The sequence below is a fragment of the Lissotriton vulgaris genome, chromosome 3_1, assembly GCF_964263255.1.
Source record: "Lissotriton vulgaris chromosome 3_1, aLisVul1.2, whole genome shotgun sequence".
Lineage (NCBI taxonomy): Eukaryota > Metazoa > Chordata > Amphibia > Caudata > Salamandridae > Lissotriton > Lissotriton vulgaris.
Window position 1 is genome coordinate 1,774,826,620 of NC_141689.1, and position 20,818 is coordinate 1,774,847,437.

A 20,818-nucleotide genomic window follows, 5' to 3' on the forward strand; every position below is an offset into this window, starting at 1 on the left:
TGCCAGCTCCGAGGGTGGAATCAGAGCCTCTTCAAAAGTCAGTTTCATCTTTGGAGGAATAGGGACATTTGCCTGAAAAGCATGCTTAGCTAGAATGTATCCAGTCTCAGGATGAATATTTACATGCTTTTGTCTGACATCGAGCTACTCCTGAAGGCGCTGGATGATTGGCTAATCCTGATCCTCAGAAATGGTAGAGACTGCTGTCCTGGACAGCAGTTTTCTTGGAGCAGAGGATGACAGCTGGCCTGAATGCACTGAGCAGATTTTCCAATATGAAAGCTTGGACGCCGAGAACAGCCTGGTGGGTGCCTTCGATGCTGAAGAGCTGGTTAAAGTCAAAGGGCATGGCTTGGCAGGAGGCTTTAATGCTGAGAGTTGTGAATACGTTGGCTACCACTCAGCAGATCGGTGCCGAGAATGGCACTGCGGCATTGTCGCTCAGTGTGGGGATTGCTTTTGAGATTTCTCAAACATTTGCTAGTGGTTGTATGGAGGCTTTGTACTTAAGGTGCTAGCATGAAAAGCTATTGCGCTGCCTTGGCTGCCTTTGCAGTCTACACTAATTTCATTAATTGTGAAGCCATTTCATATAAATGCACGCTTGACACAGGATTATATTGATCAACAAGTATTGGGAAGGGCCAAAGATAGCCCGAGGCTGCTATGGTCTTTGGAGGGCTCAGCGCTTCCCTCATGTAAACAAGTCAGATCACAGCACTGAGACAATCATCTGATAGGTAGTATAAGATAAGGCGGCACTGGGATAAGCTGGTGTTTATAAGTGAAATGCCCAGGTGTAATAAACAGAACTATATGTTGCAGCAAAGACACAAGCAGGATTAACATGAGAACATTGAAATAAATACTTTCGGCAAAAAATCCAGTAAAGTTCAGTAATGTTCTTAAAAAAAATCCCTTCGTGAAATCATAACATCACAGAAATTTAAGACAACATGCACTGCACTGTTATTTTTCCACTGTTGTTTCTTTGGAGAAACGTATTTAATACATTTAGGTGTCTTAAGTTCAACTATTAAAGCCCATTGGCCTACCAATTACCTCCAGGCAGCCATTTAAACTCAAATTTTGCCAGACACATAATGGCTTCATCTCTACTCAGTCAGCAAACACAGCTCTTGTAAGGTCTTTAGCTTTAACTTAATTAGTTTGGTACTCCTGGGGCTGACTAGACTATCCACTCCAATGGCCCTACTTATTTTGCTCTTCAAACATAGATTCAGAAACAAAAACACAGTGAGAGAGGCTTAACACGCAAGCGCACGTTATACAAACACATTCATAATATGCACAACAAAAAAGCTTACAGGTACACAAGTACAAACTCTAGCGCTTTGATGCAGCTGTGACCGTCTCCTGTAGAAAGTTATTGGGACAATTTTACAATGCCTAAACAAAACTGAGATTAACCACGTTGTGTATTGATGCTTTGAGTAACATAATATTACTGTGTGTTGTTTACACTAGTGCTCAATTTAACAGTTTCCTGTCTAGTGGGGTGGCTTATTTTGCAATTAATGTGTAAAGGAGAATCTAGGTTTTTAAAAGTTTGTGTTTATCTATGTACATTATTGGTGTTGTTGATATTCAAAATGTTTAATTATATGTGATGATTTGTATTTGTATTGTACATTTTTACCTATTTGAGTTTTTGATCTATTAACCCGTTTGATGCTGATGATGGCTCCCGGCCGTCATGAGTTACGGTGGACGTGTGCTGATGACGGCCGGGAGCCGCCATGAACACAACCCGATCGGAATGTGCTGCACAGGCGCAGAATTCCGGACGCAGCCAGGGGGTTAAATATGCACAATAGTGCTTATATACTCTCATTAGAGTCTCTTAGTTTAATCTTGTGGGAACATTGATACATGAGATGTTGAGTGGTATGAGTGAGGAGTAAATGACCAAGTGTGCAAAAGGAATTCCAGAGAGAAAATTCTGGTTTTAACTTCCAACATAACATTAATAAGCCATAATGTGTAGCAGCACACATTACAATCTTATATGCATCTGAGAGCTGGATTTGGCTGCTTATAGTTTAAGGTATAGGTTGAAGGTATACTGTTTCCCTCCCAGTAAAATGCAGAGCACTGCCTTCACAGAGGACTTGGGTTGGACAGTGGAGCGCCATCATGCACACACCCTGATTTTAAAGCAAACACACACTAAGAAATCCAAAAACACACACAAACATTCATATTCTAACAAACACATACCCATGATCCAGCTGCTGATACAGAACGAATTCTTAGATTACTTCAAGACACTTTACACATCCAGGCTGGACGGGACAAAACTGGCCAAGAGTCGTACCTTTCAGAGATAGCACTGGTATATTTGGAGAAATATATGTAAGATTTTTTAGCGGAGCCTATTACATCGGACAGCATAGATGAAGTCATTACTGCCTTAAACCCATCCACAGCCCCTGGGTTGGATGGATTTACAGGTGAATTCTACAAAACCTATAAGGATCTTTTAATCCCTCGACACCCAAGCGTCTATGCTGAAGCTCTTGAAAAACAACAGCTTCCCCCTACCCTACGAGAGGCGGTTATTATCCTGCTCCGCAAACCCGGCAAGGACCCATTACAATGCAGTTCCTATAGACCTCTTTCACTGTTAAACCTGGATTATAAAATTCTGGCCAAGGCGCTAGCTTGCCGCCTCTCATTACTTATGGAATTTATAATATCCCCTGCACAGTCAGGTTTCGTTCCTCATCGCATTACTGCCTTCAACCTCCGTACCCTCTTTAATGTCTTACACAGAATACATCCAAAGGTTCCTGCAGCAGCAATCCTGTTAGACACCGAAAAGGTGTTTGATTCCTTGGAATGGCCCTTTTTCCTCTCCATAATGCAGCTCATGGGGATGCCCCTGGGATTCATTGCCACCACAGCTTACTGTACACAAAGCCGACAGCCCGGCTCCGTATAAACGGCACCCTATCAACTCCCTTCACACTGTCACACGGTACACGCCAGGGCTACCCCCTCTCCCCCTTATTGTTTATCCTAGCAATGGACCCACTCATAAGACATTTCTAGGAACAACATTTACACAAGGGACTACAATTCAACACAGGTCCGCTATTGGTCTCATTATACGCAGACGACACTATCCTATATGTTCGATATCCACAATTAAACCTAGGCCCTCTTCTCCAAGAGATAATCAGAATCAGCACTTTCTCAGGTTTAGGGATAAACTGGCATTAATCAGTTATATTCCCCCTCACTACTAGCACAACCCGATGGGTCCCAGAGTTCCCTCTGGAATGGTGTGAAGACTCGGTAATATACTTGGGGATACATATACATTTAGACACAGATCAGATTATACGCCATAACTATGGGGTGGCCATTTCTAAATTGGAAACACAAATCGACTCCTGGCTTAAACTCCCCCTATCTATGGCGGGACGGGTTGCGCTGATTAAAATGATTGTGCTCCCAAATTTTTTATACCTTTTTCACAATATAGCAATCCCACTCACCAATAAATTCTTCAACACCCTGAGATCACACCTGATAAGATTGGTATGGGGCGACAAGATGCCCAGAGTAAAATGGGAAGTAATGACACTTCCCTGCGATCGAGGGGGTTACGGGGTCCCGGACCTTAACTTATAATTTTTGGCCGCTCAGTGCAGTAGCGCGCAAACATGGTGTCACCCAGATGCAAGGATTACATACCTACGCCCGGAATCTGATTTTGTTTTACCTAACGCACAAGTTACTACTTGTGTAACGATATATCTGTAAGAGACATTAGTTAGTGATAGATTCCTTACCTTAGAATATCCCCAGGCGTCAGACTGGATCCGGAAACTTTTGCGTAGCAATACCCCTGCGCGCTGGTAGGCGTCGTCTGCGGCTCCGCGTCCGTCGTCGGCGTCGTGAGCGCCGGGATGACGTCGTCGGAGTACTTAGAAGGCGCCCATGCGCGGTGACGTCAGTTCTGATAACACAGCTTTTCCGCGCCAGATACGCAGAGCCATGATAGAACTAACACTGGTGCCATGAAACTATGGCCCTGAAAGGGGATGACCTTAACCCTAGATATCGGTTCGCAGAACGGGGAGGATGGGTGGGTCGGTAAGGAATCTATCACTAACTAATGTCTCTTACAGATATATCGCTACACAAGTAGTAACTTGTGCATCTGAAAGAGACACGTTAGTGATAGATTCCTTACCTTAGAATAGATACCCCAGCAATACCAACCCCGGTGGTGGGTCTGCGAACCAATATCACACCAGAAAGTCCTGGAGGACGGAACGGCCAAAGAAGCCATCCCTCCGGACTTGACCGTCCAGGCAGTAGTGTCTTGCGAACGTGTGCAGCGAGGCCCACGTAGCTGCCTGGCAAATGTCCTGCAGGGGGACACCGCGGCCCAGGGCGGTTGTCGTCGCCGTGGCCCGAGTGGAGTGAGCCCGCAATCCAGCTGGGGGCTCCTTCCTCGCCATGGAGTAACATGCTTGGATACACAGGATGATCCACCTAGAGATGGTCCTCTTGTGTACAGCCTTTCCCTTCTTCGCGCCCACGTAACCAACGAAGAGTTGGTCATCCACCCGGAATTGGCGTGTGCGATCTAGGTAGTAGGAGAGCGCACGTTTTGGATCCAGACGGTGGAGCCTCTCCTCCTCTTTCGAGGGATGCGGAGGCGGAAAGAAGGTGGGCAAAGTGATGGACTGCCCGATGTGGAAGGCCGTGACAACCTTGGGCAGAAAGGAAGGCCGTGTACGTAACACCACCTTATCAGGATGAACAGACAGGAAAGGTGGAGAAGAAGAAAGAGCCTGGATCTCACTCACCCTCCTGGCAGAGGTGATGGCAACCAGGAATGCCGTCTTTAGAGTAAGGAGACGAAGAGGGCAGTTATGAAGTGGCTCAAAGGGAGCACACATTAGATAGGTGAGAACCAGATTCAAGTCCCACTGGGGCATCACGAAGGGAACAGGAGGGAACATGTGTGTGATGCCCTTCAGAAATCTACTTACAATAGGGGACTTGAATAAAGAAGGCTGATCTGGTAGCCTTAAGAAGGCTGATAGAGCAGAAAGGTACCCTTTAAGAGTGCCCAGAGCAGAGCCCTGCTGGGCAAGGGAAAGAAGAAAGAGCAGCACTTCCGAAAGGGGTGCAGAGAGAGGATCCACAGCCTTTGCTGTGCACCATGCCACAAATCTGTTCCACCGGCAGGCGTATACCGACTTTGTGGAGGGACGCCTGGCTGCCAGAATGATATCACAGACTTCGGGAGGCAAGCCAAATGGCCTCAACTGCCGCCGCTCAATCTCCAAGCTTGTAGGTGGAGACTGGACAGGTTCGGGTGCAGGACCGTCCCCTGCTGCTGCGACAGAAGGTCCTCCCGAAGAGGCAGACGAATCGGGGGATCGACTGACATGCTGAGTAGCTCGGGATACCAGTATCTTCGTGCCCAGTCCGGAGCCACAAGGATAACCTGGGCCCGGTCGCGCCTGATCTTCTTCAGCACTCTGGGCAGAAGTGGTATAGGCGGAAAGGCGTACAACAGACCGCAGCTCCACTCGTGACGAAAAGCGTCTCCGAGCGAGTGCCGCCTTGGAAATTCCAACGCGCAGAACTGATGACATTGCGCGTTCTCTTCTGTGGCGAATAGATCTAACCAAGGCTCTCCCCACTGCTGAAAGAGACCTTGCGCCACGTCCGAGTTCGGACGCCATTCATAATCCATCATGCACCGACGGCTGAGTTCGTCCGCCCTGGCATTCAGAGAGCCTGCCAGGTGTTGAACCACCAGGGTCACGCCCTGGTGTTCCAGCCATTGCCATAGGCGCAGAGCCTCCTGGCAAAGGGTCCACGACACCACTCCGCCCTGTTTGTTGCAGTACCACATGGCGGTGGTGTTGTCGGTGAACACTTGCACTATGCTCCCCCTGACAGAGGGGAGGAATGCCTTCAGTGCAAGACGAATCGCCCTCAGCTCCAGAAGGTTGATATGGAGCCGGGACTCCGCCGGAGACCAGAGGCCTCTGATCTCCGCCTCTCCCATGTGGCCTCCCCAGCCCTGGAGGGACGCGTCCGTCACAACTACGTGCTCCGGCTGGGGTAGGGAGAGGGGTCTGCCACTGACCCAGTCGCGGTCCGTGAGCCACCACTGCAGTTGTCTCGCAGTGCCCTCTGAGATCAGGACATGATCGGATAGGTTGCCCTGATGCTGGGCCCACTGAAACTTCAGGCCCCACTGCAGAGCCCGCATCCGCCACCTGGCGTGACGCACCAGAAGGATGCAGGAGGCCATCAGTCCCAGAAGCCGCAGCGTCAACCTGACCGAGACCCGGGATAACGGCTGGAAGATTGGAATCAGAGCCTGAATATCCCGAACCCGCTGTTCGGGCGGGTAAACCCGAAACTGCGCCGAGTCGAGAACCGCTCCGATGAAGAGGAGCTTTTGAGAGGGACACAGGTGTGACTTCGGCACATTGATGGAGAACCCCAGCAAGTGCAGGAGGTCGGCCGTAGTCTGGAGGTGGCTGACGACTGTCTGGGGCGAGCCCGCCTTCAACAACCAGTCGTCAAGGTAGGGGAAGACTGATACCCCCTGCCTGCGCAGATGGGCTGCGACCACCGCCATCACCTTCGTGAACACCCGTGGGGCGCTGGTAAGGCCGAAGGGGAGCACGGTAAACTGAAAGTGCTCTTGGCCTACCGTGAACCGCAGGTAACGCCGGTGGGCCGGCAGGACGGGGATGTGGAAATAGGCGTCCTGCAAGTCCAACGCTACCATCCAGTCTCCTGGGTCCAGGGCAGCCAGGACCTGAGCCAAAGTGAGCATCTTGAACTTCTCCGTCCGGAGGAAGCCGTTGACGTTCCGCAGATCCAAGATAGGGCGTAGGCCCCCTTTGCCCTTCTTGGGTACCAGAAAGTAGTGGGAGTAACAACCACGTCCTACTTCTGGCCCAGGAACGCGCTCGATGGCCCTCTTGGCCAAGAGGGCCGAAACCTCCTCTTGCAGAAGTTGCAAGTGATCCCCCGACACACGGTGGTATTGAGGTGGCATGGATGGAGGGGATGACTCGAAGGGGAGGGAGAAGCCCCTTCGGACAATTTGCAGCACCCACCTGTCCGAAGTGACTGTATGCCAGTGGGAGAGGTGATGGCGAACCCTGCCTCCCACAGGCGTCACATGGGCCTGAAAACTCGGACTAGGAAGGTTTCGAGGCGGGGGCTGCTGAGGGAGGTGTGGGCTGGCCTCGCCGCTGGCCCCGACCACCGCCACGGCGGTTTCCACATCCGCCACCGCGTTGCTGAACATTCTGCGGCGCGTGGCTGACGGTACGTGGTGGGGCGCCCCTTCCGTGGCCACGAAAGGAGCGAAAGGCACCCGATTGCTGGCGTGGGGCCGTAAGGCCCAAGGACTTGGCCGTGGCCCTGGAGTCCTTGAAACGTTCCAGCGCATGGTCTGCCTTGTCGCCGAAGATGTGACGGCCATCAAACGGCATGTCCAGGAGGGTGGCCTGGACATCGGCCGAGAAGTTGGCGGACCTCAACCAGGCGTGGCGTCGAACCGCCACCGTCGTTGCCATCGCCCTGCCCAGTGAGTCCGTAGTATCCAGCCCACACCGGATAGAAAAGCGTGCTGCATCTCGGCCGTCCGCCAGGGCTTGGCTGAGTTTAGCCTGGACCTCCTCCGGGCATCTAGGCAGCACCTCCGCAACCGTGTCCCACAGGGTGTGGGTGTAGCGGCCCAAGAGACAGGCGGTGTTCACAGACCGTAGCCCTAGGCTCACAGACGAGAAAACCTTCTTCCCGAACTGTTCATATCTCTTGGATTCCCTGTAGGGCGGGGCCGACGGGAATGCGGTTTGGGAGTTTGAGGCCTGGATGACCAGACTCTCGGGGGTGGGATGGGTGGACAAAAAGCATGGGTCGCCCGGTGCCGGGCGGTAGCGTCTGGCCACGTTCCTGTCCACAGGGGGGCCTGTGGCGGGCTTGGACCAAGTGCCCAGAAGAACGTCACATAAGGCCTCATTGAACGGCAGGAGGGGCTCCGCTGAGCCGGACTGCTGTTTGAGGACCTCAGTGAGGAGATTAGTCCTCACGGCCGCGACGGGGAGCTGAAGGTTTAGGGCCTTAGCTGCCTTCGTCAACACTACGCTGTAAGCAGAACCCGCCTCCGAAGCCACAGTCGGGGGCGACGTAAATCCAGTGTCTGGCGAGGTGTCAATACCACTGGCCTCCCCAAGCTCATATGTCCAGTCCTGATGTGACTGGCAATCACGTGCCAGAGGGTCCTCGGACCCCTCCCATTGCTCCTCGTCACCTGGCTCCTGGAGACCAGGATTAACAGCCAGGGCCTCCTCGTGGAGATAGAAGTCTCCAAAGGCCGACGGAATCGGCGCCCAGCGGCGCCCCTCCGACTCCTGAGTAGGACCGTAGGAAACATTGGGGGCGGCAACCACATCGGCTGCCGGGGACGACACCTGAAGGGACGGCGCCGGCGAGGTCGTAAGGTCGACCGGCGAGGTCCCGGATCCGGAGCCGGATCCAGCGAGGTCGTGCGGCGCCGGGACCGAAGTCGCCAGCGGCGCCGGGGCCGAAGCACCCGACGTCGTCGGGCCGAAGCGCCCGACCCGGAAGGACCTCCAGACGGAGCCGATCGGCCCGAAGGCGCCACGGGAACCGACTGGGGAGGGAGGGCCCTCATGGCCATGAGGTACCTCTCGACCTCCTCCTGCGACGCGCCGTGCCCAGGGACCCGAAGGTGTGGGGCAGGCGGCGACGCTTGCGACTCCCGCGGAGCTGCGTGGGCGGTGTCGCCCGAGTCCCCGGCCGCATCGTGCGAGCGTCGGGGCGGGTCGGAGGACCGATGGTGTCGCTCCGACCTCTCATGCCTCTTACCTGAGGACTTGGAACCAGACAATCGGTGTCCACTCCCGGAACGTCGATGACTCCGACCTCGCGACCTGTCCCTCGACCTCCCGTGGGACCGGGACCGGGACCTGGAGCGGCGCGGGGCCGACTGCCTCAGCTCGAGACGCTTGCAGGACCGCTCCCGCCTAGCCTTCGACGTCAGGGCCCGGCAGTCGGAGCAGGATCGATCGTCATGGTCGAGGCCTAAGCACTTCAGGCACCGGCGATGGGGGTCCGTGACCGACATGAGTCGGCCGCACTTCGAACAAGGCTTGAACCCGGGCATCCCTGGCACCGATAGTCGAGAAGTCGACTAAATAGAAGATCAAAAAGATCAAAAAGTTTTCAGTCAAAAAGTGACTGGGGGTAGAGCTTCTTCCGGATCTGCGCTAGCTGGCGCGGAAAAAAGAAGAACTGACGTCAGCGCGCATGGGCGCCGTCTAAGTACTCCGACGACGTCATCCCGGCGCTCACGACGCCGACGACGGACGCGGAGCCGCAGACGACGCCTACCAGCGCGCAGGGGTATTGCTACGCAAAAGTTTCCGGATCCAGTCTGACGCCTGGGGATATTCTAAGGTAAGGAATCTATCACTAACGTGTCTCTTTCAGATACACTTGCTACCATGCTATCCAACGGTTCCCCGAGAGACCCCAAAGATATACAACCAGTCTCTACCACCAGTTGGGCATGGCTTAAACTGCGCCGCCTCACACGCACACAAACATCGTACTCCTCCTCTCTTCCGCTTCCTAATGCCACTTTCTTTCCTATTACGGGCAAAAAACTAGTACAGAGGACCTGCACCAAATTTAATATTGTCAAGATGGGGGACATTTACCCAACGGGCCATGTTTTTGACCCAGAGGATATATCTGCCTTTCCGGAAGCCACGTTCATGGAAAAATTTGTCCTAGCTAGACTACGTTCCGCCCTGCGAGCTCGGCTTCCAGAGATCCACTAGAACCCCCCTTGTTTCCCCCACTCACGTTGGTGATAAACAGCAACAAAGGATTCCACATTATATCCCATCTGTATAGGGCATGCTTTCACCTGGTTCAAGTGGACGATAGCAGACTGTATAGTGCATGGGAATTGGACTTAGGCAACCCAATTACTGATGAACAATGGCAGCCTGCTGCAGGGTTATTAAAACAGTGTCTCTCAACAGCAGGCACAAATTGATACACTTTAAATTTCTGCGAAGAATTTATATTACACCGTTCCGACTACATAGGATAGACCCCACCAGACCGCATTGTTGCCGGCGCTGTCAGGCCCCACAGGCAGACTTCTCACATCTCGCATGGACATGTCCTCGAATATATGCCTTTTGGGTAGCTATACATTAACTATTAAGCAAAATGATACAGATTCCACTGGCATTGCCCTAGATAGCTCTTCTAGGGTACGTAGTCCAGGTCCCTCTAATGATGCGCACATTCGTCGCTATTGCTCTACTTCTAGCTAAAAGAGAGGTCACAATTTACTGGGGTAGCAAGAGAGCACCTGTGTTGTCTGGCTGGATTCAGAGCCTCTCGACCTGCTCTATGAAGAGCGACATGTATGCAAGCACTATCCCGTCATCTTCCAGGCCGAAGGACATATGGAGCCCCCTCCGGGCTTACCTGGCATCTCAGCAGCAAACCCTATCCCACACAATGGGGACAGGGTATTGAACCAACAGGGGTGGGTTAGAGGTACGAACTGCGAACATGTGCGCTCCTTGACACGCTCTTTGTGTATGTACCAAGTGGGTCCATAGTGAATCCTGGTAAAGGAAGATGGAGGGGACACTGGGGCGAGAACCATTGGAGCGAGGTCGTGCTGGACCGCCTGTTGGAATAGTTATGTGTCTCAGATATGGCATTGGCATTACTTGATTGTACAACTGTGCCTTTAATTGATTTTTTCTTTTTACGCTGAACATGCTCAAATGTACCCTATGTTTATTACAACTGAACTCTGTGCTCTGCATTGCCTTACACAAAATGCTAAATAAAGTTATTTTTTTTTAAAACAAAAAAAAACATACCTGTGCAACCACACTCCAGAACAAACATACAGCGGTGCTCATTCATTCTTGTGAGCTCTACAAGTGTGGTCTTTATCACAGTATAGCAGTGCCTTCTCTAGCTAAATGCAGCAGACTAGGATGAAAACATAATGACGTCAAAGAATAAATAGATTTTAACTCTTTTTAGCCTGCCTGCTTTCTAACACTTTCTACATCCTATCGGTGAAAAGCTGACAGCACATATGTTTGTGCATACTCTGAAAACAAACAATAAGTACAGCAGACAAAAAAGGTTAATTTCATAAAATAATTAACTTTTTGTTCACAATGTCCCTGCTTTTGAAAAGCCCTTTTGAAAATGTGATAATCTGTGACATACATATTCACTTGATAGTTAGGAGGCAAATAAAAAGTCAGATACCTTTGGTATTGTAACATTTGCCTGTAGACCTTTGATTTTTACACACTCTTGCTTTGGTGGAGCATTTGCCGGAGTTTGTCCTTGGTTTGTTGTTCCTGTAGCAGTGTTCTCTACTTTTGATCCACGTACATCTGGTTTTGGAGATAACTAAAATAAATAAATAAAATATGTATAATAATGATTTCACCCGTTTGACTCACTCTATGCTAATAAGTGTTCACCTGCCTACCCCCAATCTGGGTTTGACATGACATCATGTTTGTAGATCCCTTGTTTAAGCATGTGATTGTTGAGCATTTTAATAAGAACTGTATTAAAACGACTTTCCTCATGTATAAAAATGATGGGATATAAATACATGACATGAGATACTTGTTACGCATGCAAACTGTTCGGAAAGAAACATTTGTATATTATGAGCAAAATGTTGCAATTTCTGCACTGGATATATATATTTTTTTTAAATCTTTTTATTATTTCAAAATACAAACAAGACATGGAGGAGGACCGTAATAATCACAAGGCATCAGACATTACACACTGAGAGAAAACTTGTCAGTATTTCCAGCATTTAACAAGGCTCCAGGACCCTATTCCAAGTCTATCTCTATGACGTCAAGCTCTCTCAATCAGTGCAGTACCATGTCCGATCCCTAAATTCCAGATCCTCAGGCAACACTCCATGCAAGGCCCCCTCCTAATCTATGAACCCTCAAACCCCCCGCCCCTCCTGCCTGCGCCATAATCCAGCCAAAGAGTGTGAATAAAGTACTATCTTAGAATATGATCTGTGTACTGGTCATCTCATCCATTATACAAATCGCTGTGGTCTACCTGGAAGTCGGGACCCCCCCCCCCCGCGCTCATCTCTCCAAGACCAGAGGAAACCACCTGCGCCTGCTCCCCCTTAATCGATGAGCCCGACTCCGAAGCTGTATCGGCATCCAGCATCCTAAGTTCCATCACCAAGGACTCCCACGCCCGCGCCGCCTCCAGCGCCCTGTTGCTATGGGATCTACGAGCTTGTTGCATTCGAACAGAACCCTCGCTGCCCGCCCACGTAAGAAACGCTGCTTTCCATCTAACATAGCTAGGGCCAGTCGCTGCCTTCCAGTGTGATGTGATTTCCCTTATAGCCATGATGAGACCCAAGTCCATAAACTTGCTAGTTATCTTATTTTTGCTAGTGTGCGGGAACCAGTGCAGAAGACATGCTCCTTTATCCATGTCGACTTGCCGCGCAGTTACTCTGTAGAGTGAAGTAGTTATCTCCTCCCAATATGTTCCTAGCTGAGGACAATCCCACAACATATGGCTCAGGTCCGCTCCCTGCAACCGGCACCGAGGGCAGATTGCAGTATCTATCCCAAAATACTGATTAATTTTAGCTGGCGTGAGGTATGCCCTATGCAATATAAAGAATTGGATAAGTTGTAACCCAGCATTCCTGGTACCCTTCCATGCTCTCTTAAGTATATGTGACCAGGTCGTGTCCGGGATAGCCCTATCTAAGTCTGCCGCCCAATGCTCCCGCAGTTTTTGTAACAGGTTAAGCCCTTCCCCCAGCATACGTTTATAGAGGCAGGTGACTGCCTTATGCGTACCCGCTGCCATCACTACATATTGGCATGCTTCGCTTAATGGTGGTTCTGAGAGGCCAGCGCCCCAATGTTTCTGTATGGCTGTTATCAATGCCGCATGCAGGAGGAGGTGACCGTGTGGAAGACCAAAGGTCTCCTACAACGTGCCATAGGGCAGCAGTGCGCCAACCACGTACAAATCGCCCACCATCTGTAGACCCAGCTCCTCCCAGTCCGCAAGACCGGACCAATCACCAACGTGTGGCAACGCCGTGCACATGCCCAGTGGTATCTCGGGTGCGTATGGAATCGGAATCCAAGAGAAGGCACTGGAATGGATCATCTCATTCCTCGCCGGGAGAACCCAGAGAGTCTGCCTCCCCCCGTTCAGATCCGAGGCCACCGAAGTCATCTGCGGCGTACCGCAAGGATCCTCACTCAGCCCCACCCTCTTCAACGTCTACATGAGGCCCCTCGCAGCCATCGCACGCCAACACAACCTCAACATCATCGCCTACGCAGACGACACCCAGCTGATCCTCTCCCTCACCAACGACCCTGCCACTGCAAGAGCCGAGTGGATGAAGAACAGCCGCCTGAAACTGAACTCAGACAAGACAGAAGTCCTCATCCTGGGATCATCCCCCTCCGCCTGGGACGACTCCTGGTGGCCCCCGGCCCTGGGCACCACCCCCAAGCCAACGGACCACGCACGAAACCTGGGCTTCATCCTGGACTCCTCCCTCTCGATGACAAAACAAGTCAACGCCTTCTCGTCATCCTGCTTCAACACCTTGCGCATGCTCCGTAAGATCTTCCGATGGATCCCCACCGAAACCAGGAAGACGGTCACCCAGGCACTCGTCACCAGTCGACTGGACTACGGGAACGCCCTCTATGCGGGAACCACTGCCAAACTACGGAAAAGACTCCAGTGCATACAGAACGCCTCTGCACGACTCATCCTGGACATCCCCCGCCACAACCACATCTCCGCCCACTTGAGAGACCTGCACTGGCTCCCCGTCAGCAAGAGGATCACGTTCAGACTCCTCACCCACGCACACCAGGCTCTCCACGACCTGGGCCTCAAGTACCTCAACAACCGCCTAACTTTCTACACGCCCACCCGCCAGCTGCATTCGACCAGCCTCGCCCTCGCCACAGTACCTCGCATTCGCAGAGCCACCGCCGGAGGAAGATCCTTCTACCTGGCGGCCAAGACATGGAACTCCCTCCCCATCCACCTATGGATGATCCACGACCATCTTCCCTTCAGGAAGCAACTCAAGACCTGGCTTTTCGAGCAGTAACGGACCCCCCCCCCGCTCCCCCCCTCATAGCGCCTTGGGACCCTTCCGGGTGAGTAGCGCGCCATACAGATTTTTTCTGATTCTGATTCTGATATGGGCGCTGCACCCCGATCCTAGAATGAAAACGTTTCCAACAATGCCTCAGGGTGCCCTCAACCATCGATAAATCCGCAGTCCTCAGTCCTTGCTGTAAGATCACGAAGGACAGAACGCGTCAAGGCACTTCCGGATCAGTCCTCCCCTCCGGTCCCCTGAACTCCAGCGCCACCACCTGAGTGAGAACCTGGAACTGCGCAGCCAAGTAGTATAATTCGAAATCTGAGGTGGCAAGGCCCCCCTCTGCTCTTGGCCGCATCAGTGTTTCCAGTGCTACTCTGCGTCGTCCCGCACCCCAAATGAAGCTACCTACTGCAGAACGGAGCTGCTGGAAAAAAGCAGCTGGTATTCTTATTGGTAGGGTCCGGAAGAAATATAAAAGACGAGGAAGTGCCACCATTTTCAGTAGCGTAACCCGACCCGCCACCGACAGCGGAAGTGTCCCCCAAAAGCGCATACTACTCCTCAAGCCCATCATCGCTCTCTCAATATTACCTTCCATGAAATCTTCCTGGGCATGATACACCTGTGTCCCCAGATAGGAGAGGCACCTCGGCTCCCACGCCAGCCCAGATGGTAACAAGGGCGGGGCGCATGTACTAGATACTGGAAAACGTCTTTGCCCAGGTAACCCGCAGGCCCGAGATGTCCCCGAACCGGTCAAGGAGGTTGCGCGCCCCATCCAGGGCATCTCCCGTGTCTTCTAGAAACATTAGAAGGTCGTCCGCGTAGAGCGAAATATAGTGCACATGACCTCGGAGCTGGAGGCCCCTGTACGCCTCCCCTCTCCTGGCGTGCGCCGCTAATGGCTCAATTGCAATGGCAAATAACAGCGGTGTAAGAGGGCAACCCTGCCTAGTGCCCCTTCCCACCGAGTAGGATGAAGAGCTAGCCCTATCCACACGAACCCTAGCCGTCGCCGATGAATACAATATTTCAGTCCAACGGACATATCCGGCACCGAGCCCAAACGTCGACATAAGCCACTCTAGGCTATCAAACGCCTTAGCAATATCAACCGAGAGGACGACCTCCTGTCCATCTCTTCCACAACCTCCATCCAATATTCCTAGCAACCGACGTAGACTACTGGCTGTATTGAACGTCGGAATAAAACCAGCCTGATCTGGATGCACCAGACTTGTCATCAAGGGGAGGAGTCTGGTAGCCAACACTCGGCTCAGTATTTTATAATCAGTTGTGAGCATGGAAAGAGGCCTATACGCTGCCGGATCAGTCGGCGGCTTCCCTGATTTGAGGAGCGGAACAATGATGGCCTCCCTAGTAGAGGCTGGTAGTAACCCTGTCTGTCTAGCCTCGTGGTACATCACCAGTAATCTAGGAGCCAAGAGGTCAGTATATGTCAGATAAAATTCAATAGGCAAGCCATCGCTACCCGGTGTTTTATTGCGCGCCAATTGTTTGATAACGCAGCGGATCTCAGCAAGTGTGATATCATGACCAATAGCCTCTGCCTCATCTTCCTCAAGAACGGGTAGTTCCAATCCCTCTAGAAACACTAGTGTCCATCTCGCCAGTCTGTAACTGGCTTGTATAAAGACTCGCATAGAAGGATCGGAATCGGTCTTTGATACGATGTTGCTCATAGTCCAGCTGTCCCGTTGCGGAAGCTAAAGCCAATATGGGCATGCATCTCGGAGTGGTGTTAGCCAACCAGGCCAACAATGTGCCCACCTTGTCGTGCTCCATATGCGCATGAGTCAAGTAAGCTTTGTGATCGAAACTCCGCAGGCGTTCCACCCGCGCAGCCACCGTCTCCTTTCGGGATAGCTCCTCATCATGTGTCCCAGAGCCGTCAGAGTGAGACCTCTCAGCCTCCCGTAGGGCCCATTCACTCGCCTCTATTTCCTGCAGCAGCAGCCTCCTAACCCCCACCCATTTGGCAATACATATCCCACGGACCACCACCTTGAAGGCATCCCATTCAAGGGCCGCCGTCGTAGCAGTGCCCCCGTTCTCCTCAAAGTAGTGTTCCACCTCATCCCTCAGCTCTGTTCGAAAGACCTGATCTTCCATCATCTCAGGTTGCAACCTCCAGTTAGGTATCTGGGGGCGCTCCACCATCCAGCAGAAGCTCACCAGTAGCGGGTTATGGTCCGATATGGTGCGTGTTAAATATTCACTACCGGCTACTAAAGGCGCCAGGACGGCGCTGCATAAAATGCCGTCTAGTTGCACGTGAAATTCATGCAAAGATGAATAATAGGAGTAATCTCTATCATCAGGAAGCTGTAATCACCAAATGTCAAGGAGTCCCCAATTTTCTTGCCAGCGGGCCTGGGCCCCAGCCAGTTTATTAATCTGGGCCGTGGGTAGCGGTGGATGGGACCTGTCCATAGATATGTCAATTACTGAGTTAAAGTCTCCCCCCATCAATACCGGTGTTGTGAAATTATCTGCAAGGACCGACGACAACGTCTCCAAGAAGGACGCCTGATCTACATTGGGAGCACAGACACTGCAAAGGGTCACCTTACGCCCATAGAGGCGGCAGAGAACCGCAATATAGCGGCCCTCAGGATCCACCAGTTGGTCTAGCATTTGACAAGGTACCCCAGCTCTAACCCAGATCAGGACCCCTTGCGCGAAGGCTGAGTAAGTGGTGTAGTATAGCTGCCCGCGCCACCTGCGCTGCAGAGCAATCCCCTCCGGCATAGTCAGGTGTGTCTCTTGTAAGAGAGCTATCTGCGCGCTCCTACGGACCAAACAGGAGTGTATCTTATATCTACACTGCATAGAGTGCAATCCCCGAACATTCCATGTCATACATTTTACATCAGGTGACGGACCAATACCAGTGATATAAAAGCCGCCCACAGCAGCCATCTTCTGGTCGCTGGACGGCAACATCCTTATACGAACACTCAACAGCTACTTTGCTTCAAGTACACTCACTGGCAGGCAAGTTCCCCTAAATAATCCAGACCCACCCCCAAACTCTCCCCCCCCACCCAACACATCTCCCTCCCCCCAAGAACAGGCATTAATATAGTGAATCCCATCCAAACTACCCCAACTACTTACCCCATATAAGATTAAGGCAAGCTAACTAGTACCATCCGGTGGGGGTTGGATAGAGCTTAATGGACTACATGCTAGAAGGTCAGTTGCACAATCAGTGCCCGCCACAAAATCCCCCCAGATGCAATATCTCCCGAGTCCACTCGGAGTCCCCCTAATCATTGTTACCACTCCGATCTTGGGCTTCCCTGATTCATACTCCCGGCACCCCTCAGTAGTAGCACTCCATTAACATTCCCACTCAAACATGAACACTCAATGTCATACATTATTCCAGAGCCGGGCTCCCCGCCCCATAAGTAACCCCATGTCTACTCATCCAGCAGTCCATCTGAGGTGCCAGGGGTAACTGTTGGCAGGAACTGATCGTCCGATACAGAGGAGTCCGCTTCCGATTGGCCTTATCGCTGCCAAAGTCTGACGCCTCCGGTGAGGTCTTCTGCAGTTCTCCAGAGATCGCGGTCACCACTTCCAGAGCACCCTTACTTTCTATAGCCGTCTGCGAGGTCGATGGTTTCCGAAGGCCCCGCTTACGGCGTCGCAAATGCTGTGACCTGCGAGGCCGAGAGGCACCAGCCAGCTCCCGTGCCTCTGTTTCCTGGCCATCCTTGCCTGCTCTATACGTCTCCAACCATTCCCAGGCATCCTCCGGCGTATCATAGAAGTGGGCCTTTCCGTCCATTACTATGCGCGATTGGGCCGGGAAGAAAAGATAATACTGAATCCCCTCTGCGCGCTGTTCTTTCTTTACTGCCTGGAAGGACATGCGGCGCCGTTGCGTGTCGAATGAGTAATCAGGGAAAAGAGTACCCTTACTGTTGTCCACCTGGAATGGGCCGTCATTGCGGGCCTTCCGAAGAAGAAAGCCGCGATCCCGAAAGTGTAGCAGTCGCGCCACCACCGGTCGCGGTGGACGCCCCAGTAGCGGCGGCTTAGCCGGGACTCGATGCACCCGCTCCAAGGTATAGTCCCTCGGGGGCAACAACAGTTTGGAGCCAATATTCTAAATAGGCTACCATGTCCGATTCCACCATTTTCTCTGGCAGGCCCACCGCGCGGATGTTGTTGCGTCTATTCCTGCCTTCTGCATCTTCTGCCCGTCGCTCCAGCACCGTGAGGCGTTCCAGGATGCCCGCCATCGATGCAGTCAATGCCGTCTGCGCTGGGCCCATCTCCTGAAGTGTTGTTTCGGATTGTTTCAGTCGGTCAGCCAGTTTAGAGTGGTCCGCCAGCAGCAGACCTAGTCCCGTTGCAACCTGCGCGATGTCTTGCTGAAGCGCAGCTCGAGTATCCGCTATGGCTGATAGTATTTTGTCCAGTTGTTGCTGAATCCCCGAGGCCTGCGCTATTTCCTGCTCACCTAGAGTCTCTTGAGCCGGGATTCAGCGTCCGATGGGGGTGGATCCCCCTCTTTCCACCCACGAGGCTTGCCCATGGTCGTATCAGGCACCGCACTCCAATCCCACGTTGTGGTGGCTTCCAAGTTGCCCCGTAGAGACGCACCCTCGGCCCTTCTCTCAGCCCGCAGTGGCCTCCTCCCCTCAAAGCCATGCCACTTTGGGAACGTCTCCAGCTCTATAGGCAATAAGTGGTCTTGCAGAGGTCCCCATATAAGATTCCAGTACCCACAGCTCCCCGCCTCTCACACTGTGCCCCACACTCAAACCCCAATGTTGGGGCTGTTCCGAGTCGCTGTAATCCTGTAGCAGATGGTAAACCCAGGGCTGCCGCCCAATGCCGCTGCCTTTCACCCGCTCAGTGGCTCCGGGCCCAGCTGGGGGGCCTGCTATAGCACCCCGCCGAGGTTCACGCTTCAGAGTGTTTAGAGCTCATCCACTTGCCGCCAATGCACCCCCAGTATTACCTCTTTGTCTCTCCCGGTGTTGAATCAGTGCGAACCCGAGCCCCTCATGTCCACTCACCACGATGGCCCCCTTGCTCCCCAGCGCCCACAAAGGCCGATTTGAGCCTAGTTCACAGATAGTTTCAGGCGGGGGGGGGGGGGGGGGGGGGGGGGGGGCGGGGTTGGTCATTGACGGCGGAAGGTCCCAAGTGCAGCCAGCTTTTTGTCTTCTCCCCTCGGCAGGAACCAGCCACCACGTGCCGTCCTCAGCACCGGGGGGGGGGGGGGGCTAAAAAATCTGCTCCCTGGTCCGCAGACCGAGCGTGTCTGCTGAGCAGCTCCGGTGACCCCCTGGGCCCCCTGCGACTCCGGTAGGCCCGCCCGTTGGTTCCAAGCGTCCCACGCTCTCCGTGCTCGTGGCTCCCGCTCACCTCCGGCCAAGGCGCTTTATGCTCCGCAGCAACGCCACGCCCGTCCTCGGGGGCACAGCGCTCACTTTTTCAGCGCCTCTCCGCTCGCAGCTCCCCCGCCCACAGTCATCTGTGCCAGCACTAGCTCCGGCCGGAGGGCGCGACAGTCACCGCCGCCATCTTGGGGTCCTCGGGGTACGACTTCCTCGTACTGTTCAATCAATCAATCAGGAGTTTGTTAAAGCGCGACTACTCACCCGTAAGGGTCTCAAGGCGCTAGGGGTGGGGGGAGTGTGGGGGGGTGCAGGTTCCATTCCATCAAGGAGGGGGGTCTGTCGAAGAGCCAGGTTTTGAGGTTTCTTGCGAAGATGGGGAGCGATGTTGTCTGTCTGAGGTGGAGCGGAAGGGCGTTCCATGCTTTGGCCGCGAGGAAGGAGAAGGAGCGGCCTCCCGATCTGGTCTTTCTGGTGCGGGGGACCACGGCGTAGGAAAGCTGGGCTGATCGTAGGGTCCTTTGGGGTGCGTGGAATTTGAGTCGGCTGTTCAGGTATGCTGGTCCGGTGCCGTGGAGGGCCTTGTGTGCGTGGGTGAGCATCTTAAAGGTGATTCTAGCCTCGACGGGGCGCCAGTGGAGTGTGCGCAGGTGCTGGGAGATGTGGCAGTGTTTTGGCAGGTTGAGGACCAGTCTTGCGGCGGCGTTCTGGATGTTCTGTAGCTTGCGGATGAGGTTTTTGTTTATTCCGGCGTAGAGTGTGTTGCCGTAGTCGAGTCTGCTGATGACCAGGTACTGTTGAGCGGCCACTGCGATCCGATCGCATTAAAATTTCGGGCATTTATCAGCGCCCCTCCGCTCCAGGTCGCCCCCGGTTCATGCAGGTTCCTTTTGGGGGACCAAGAGGTGATGGAATCAGGAGAATTTCGGGGGATCGGGCGCGGAGCACAGTGCTCACGCAGCCTGTCACATCAGCTCCTAAGCCACTCCCCCTTCTGCACTGGATATACACATGAATTCATATACAGATATGAGCAAAGGCACTATGGTAAACTCCAACCTAGGAAACTGCTTAAATGTAGGGCATGTGGATTGTATTTCCACAAGCTTGCATCAGAGAAATACCTGATATTTGTCTGCAGGTCAATTCGCAGCCAAACTGCAGAGGTGATTTGTCT

At 52.9% G+C, this 20,818-nt stretch overlaps 1 protein-coding gene across 15 annotated transcripts in view; it reads right to left on the reverse strand.

Annotated features, from left to right (window-relative positions):
* Window positions 1-20,818, reverse strand: part of BLTP1 (bridge-like lipid transfer protein family member 1) — a 1,831,302-nt gene that overhangs the window by 1,271,429 nt on the left and 539,055 nt on the right. For all 15 annotated transcript variants that reach the window (XM_086962202.1, XM_086962209.1, XM_086962198.1 and 12 more), the window contains one exon: window positions 11,365-11,511. In XM_086962202.1, the coding sequence (XP_086818328.1) occupies window positions 11,365-11,511 (147 nt within the window). The remainder of the gene's footprint in view (window positions 1-11,364; window positions 11,512-20,818) is intronic.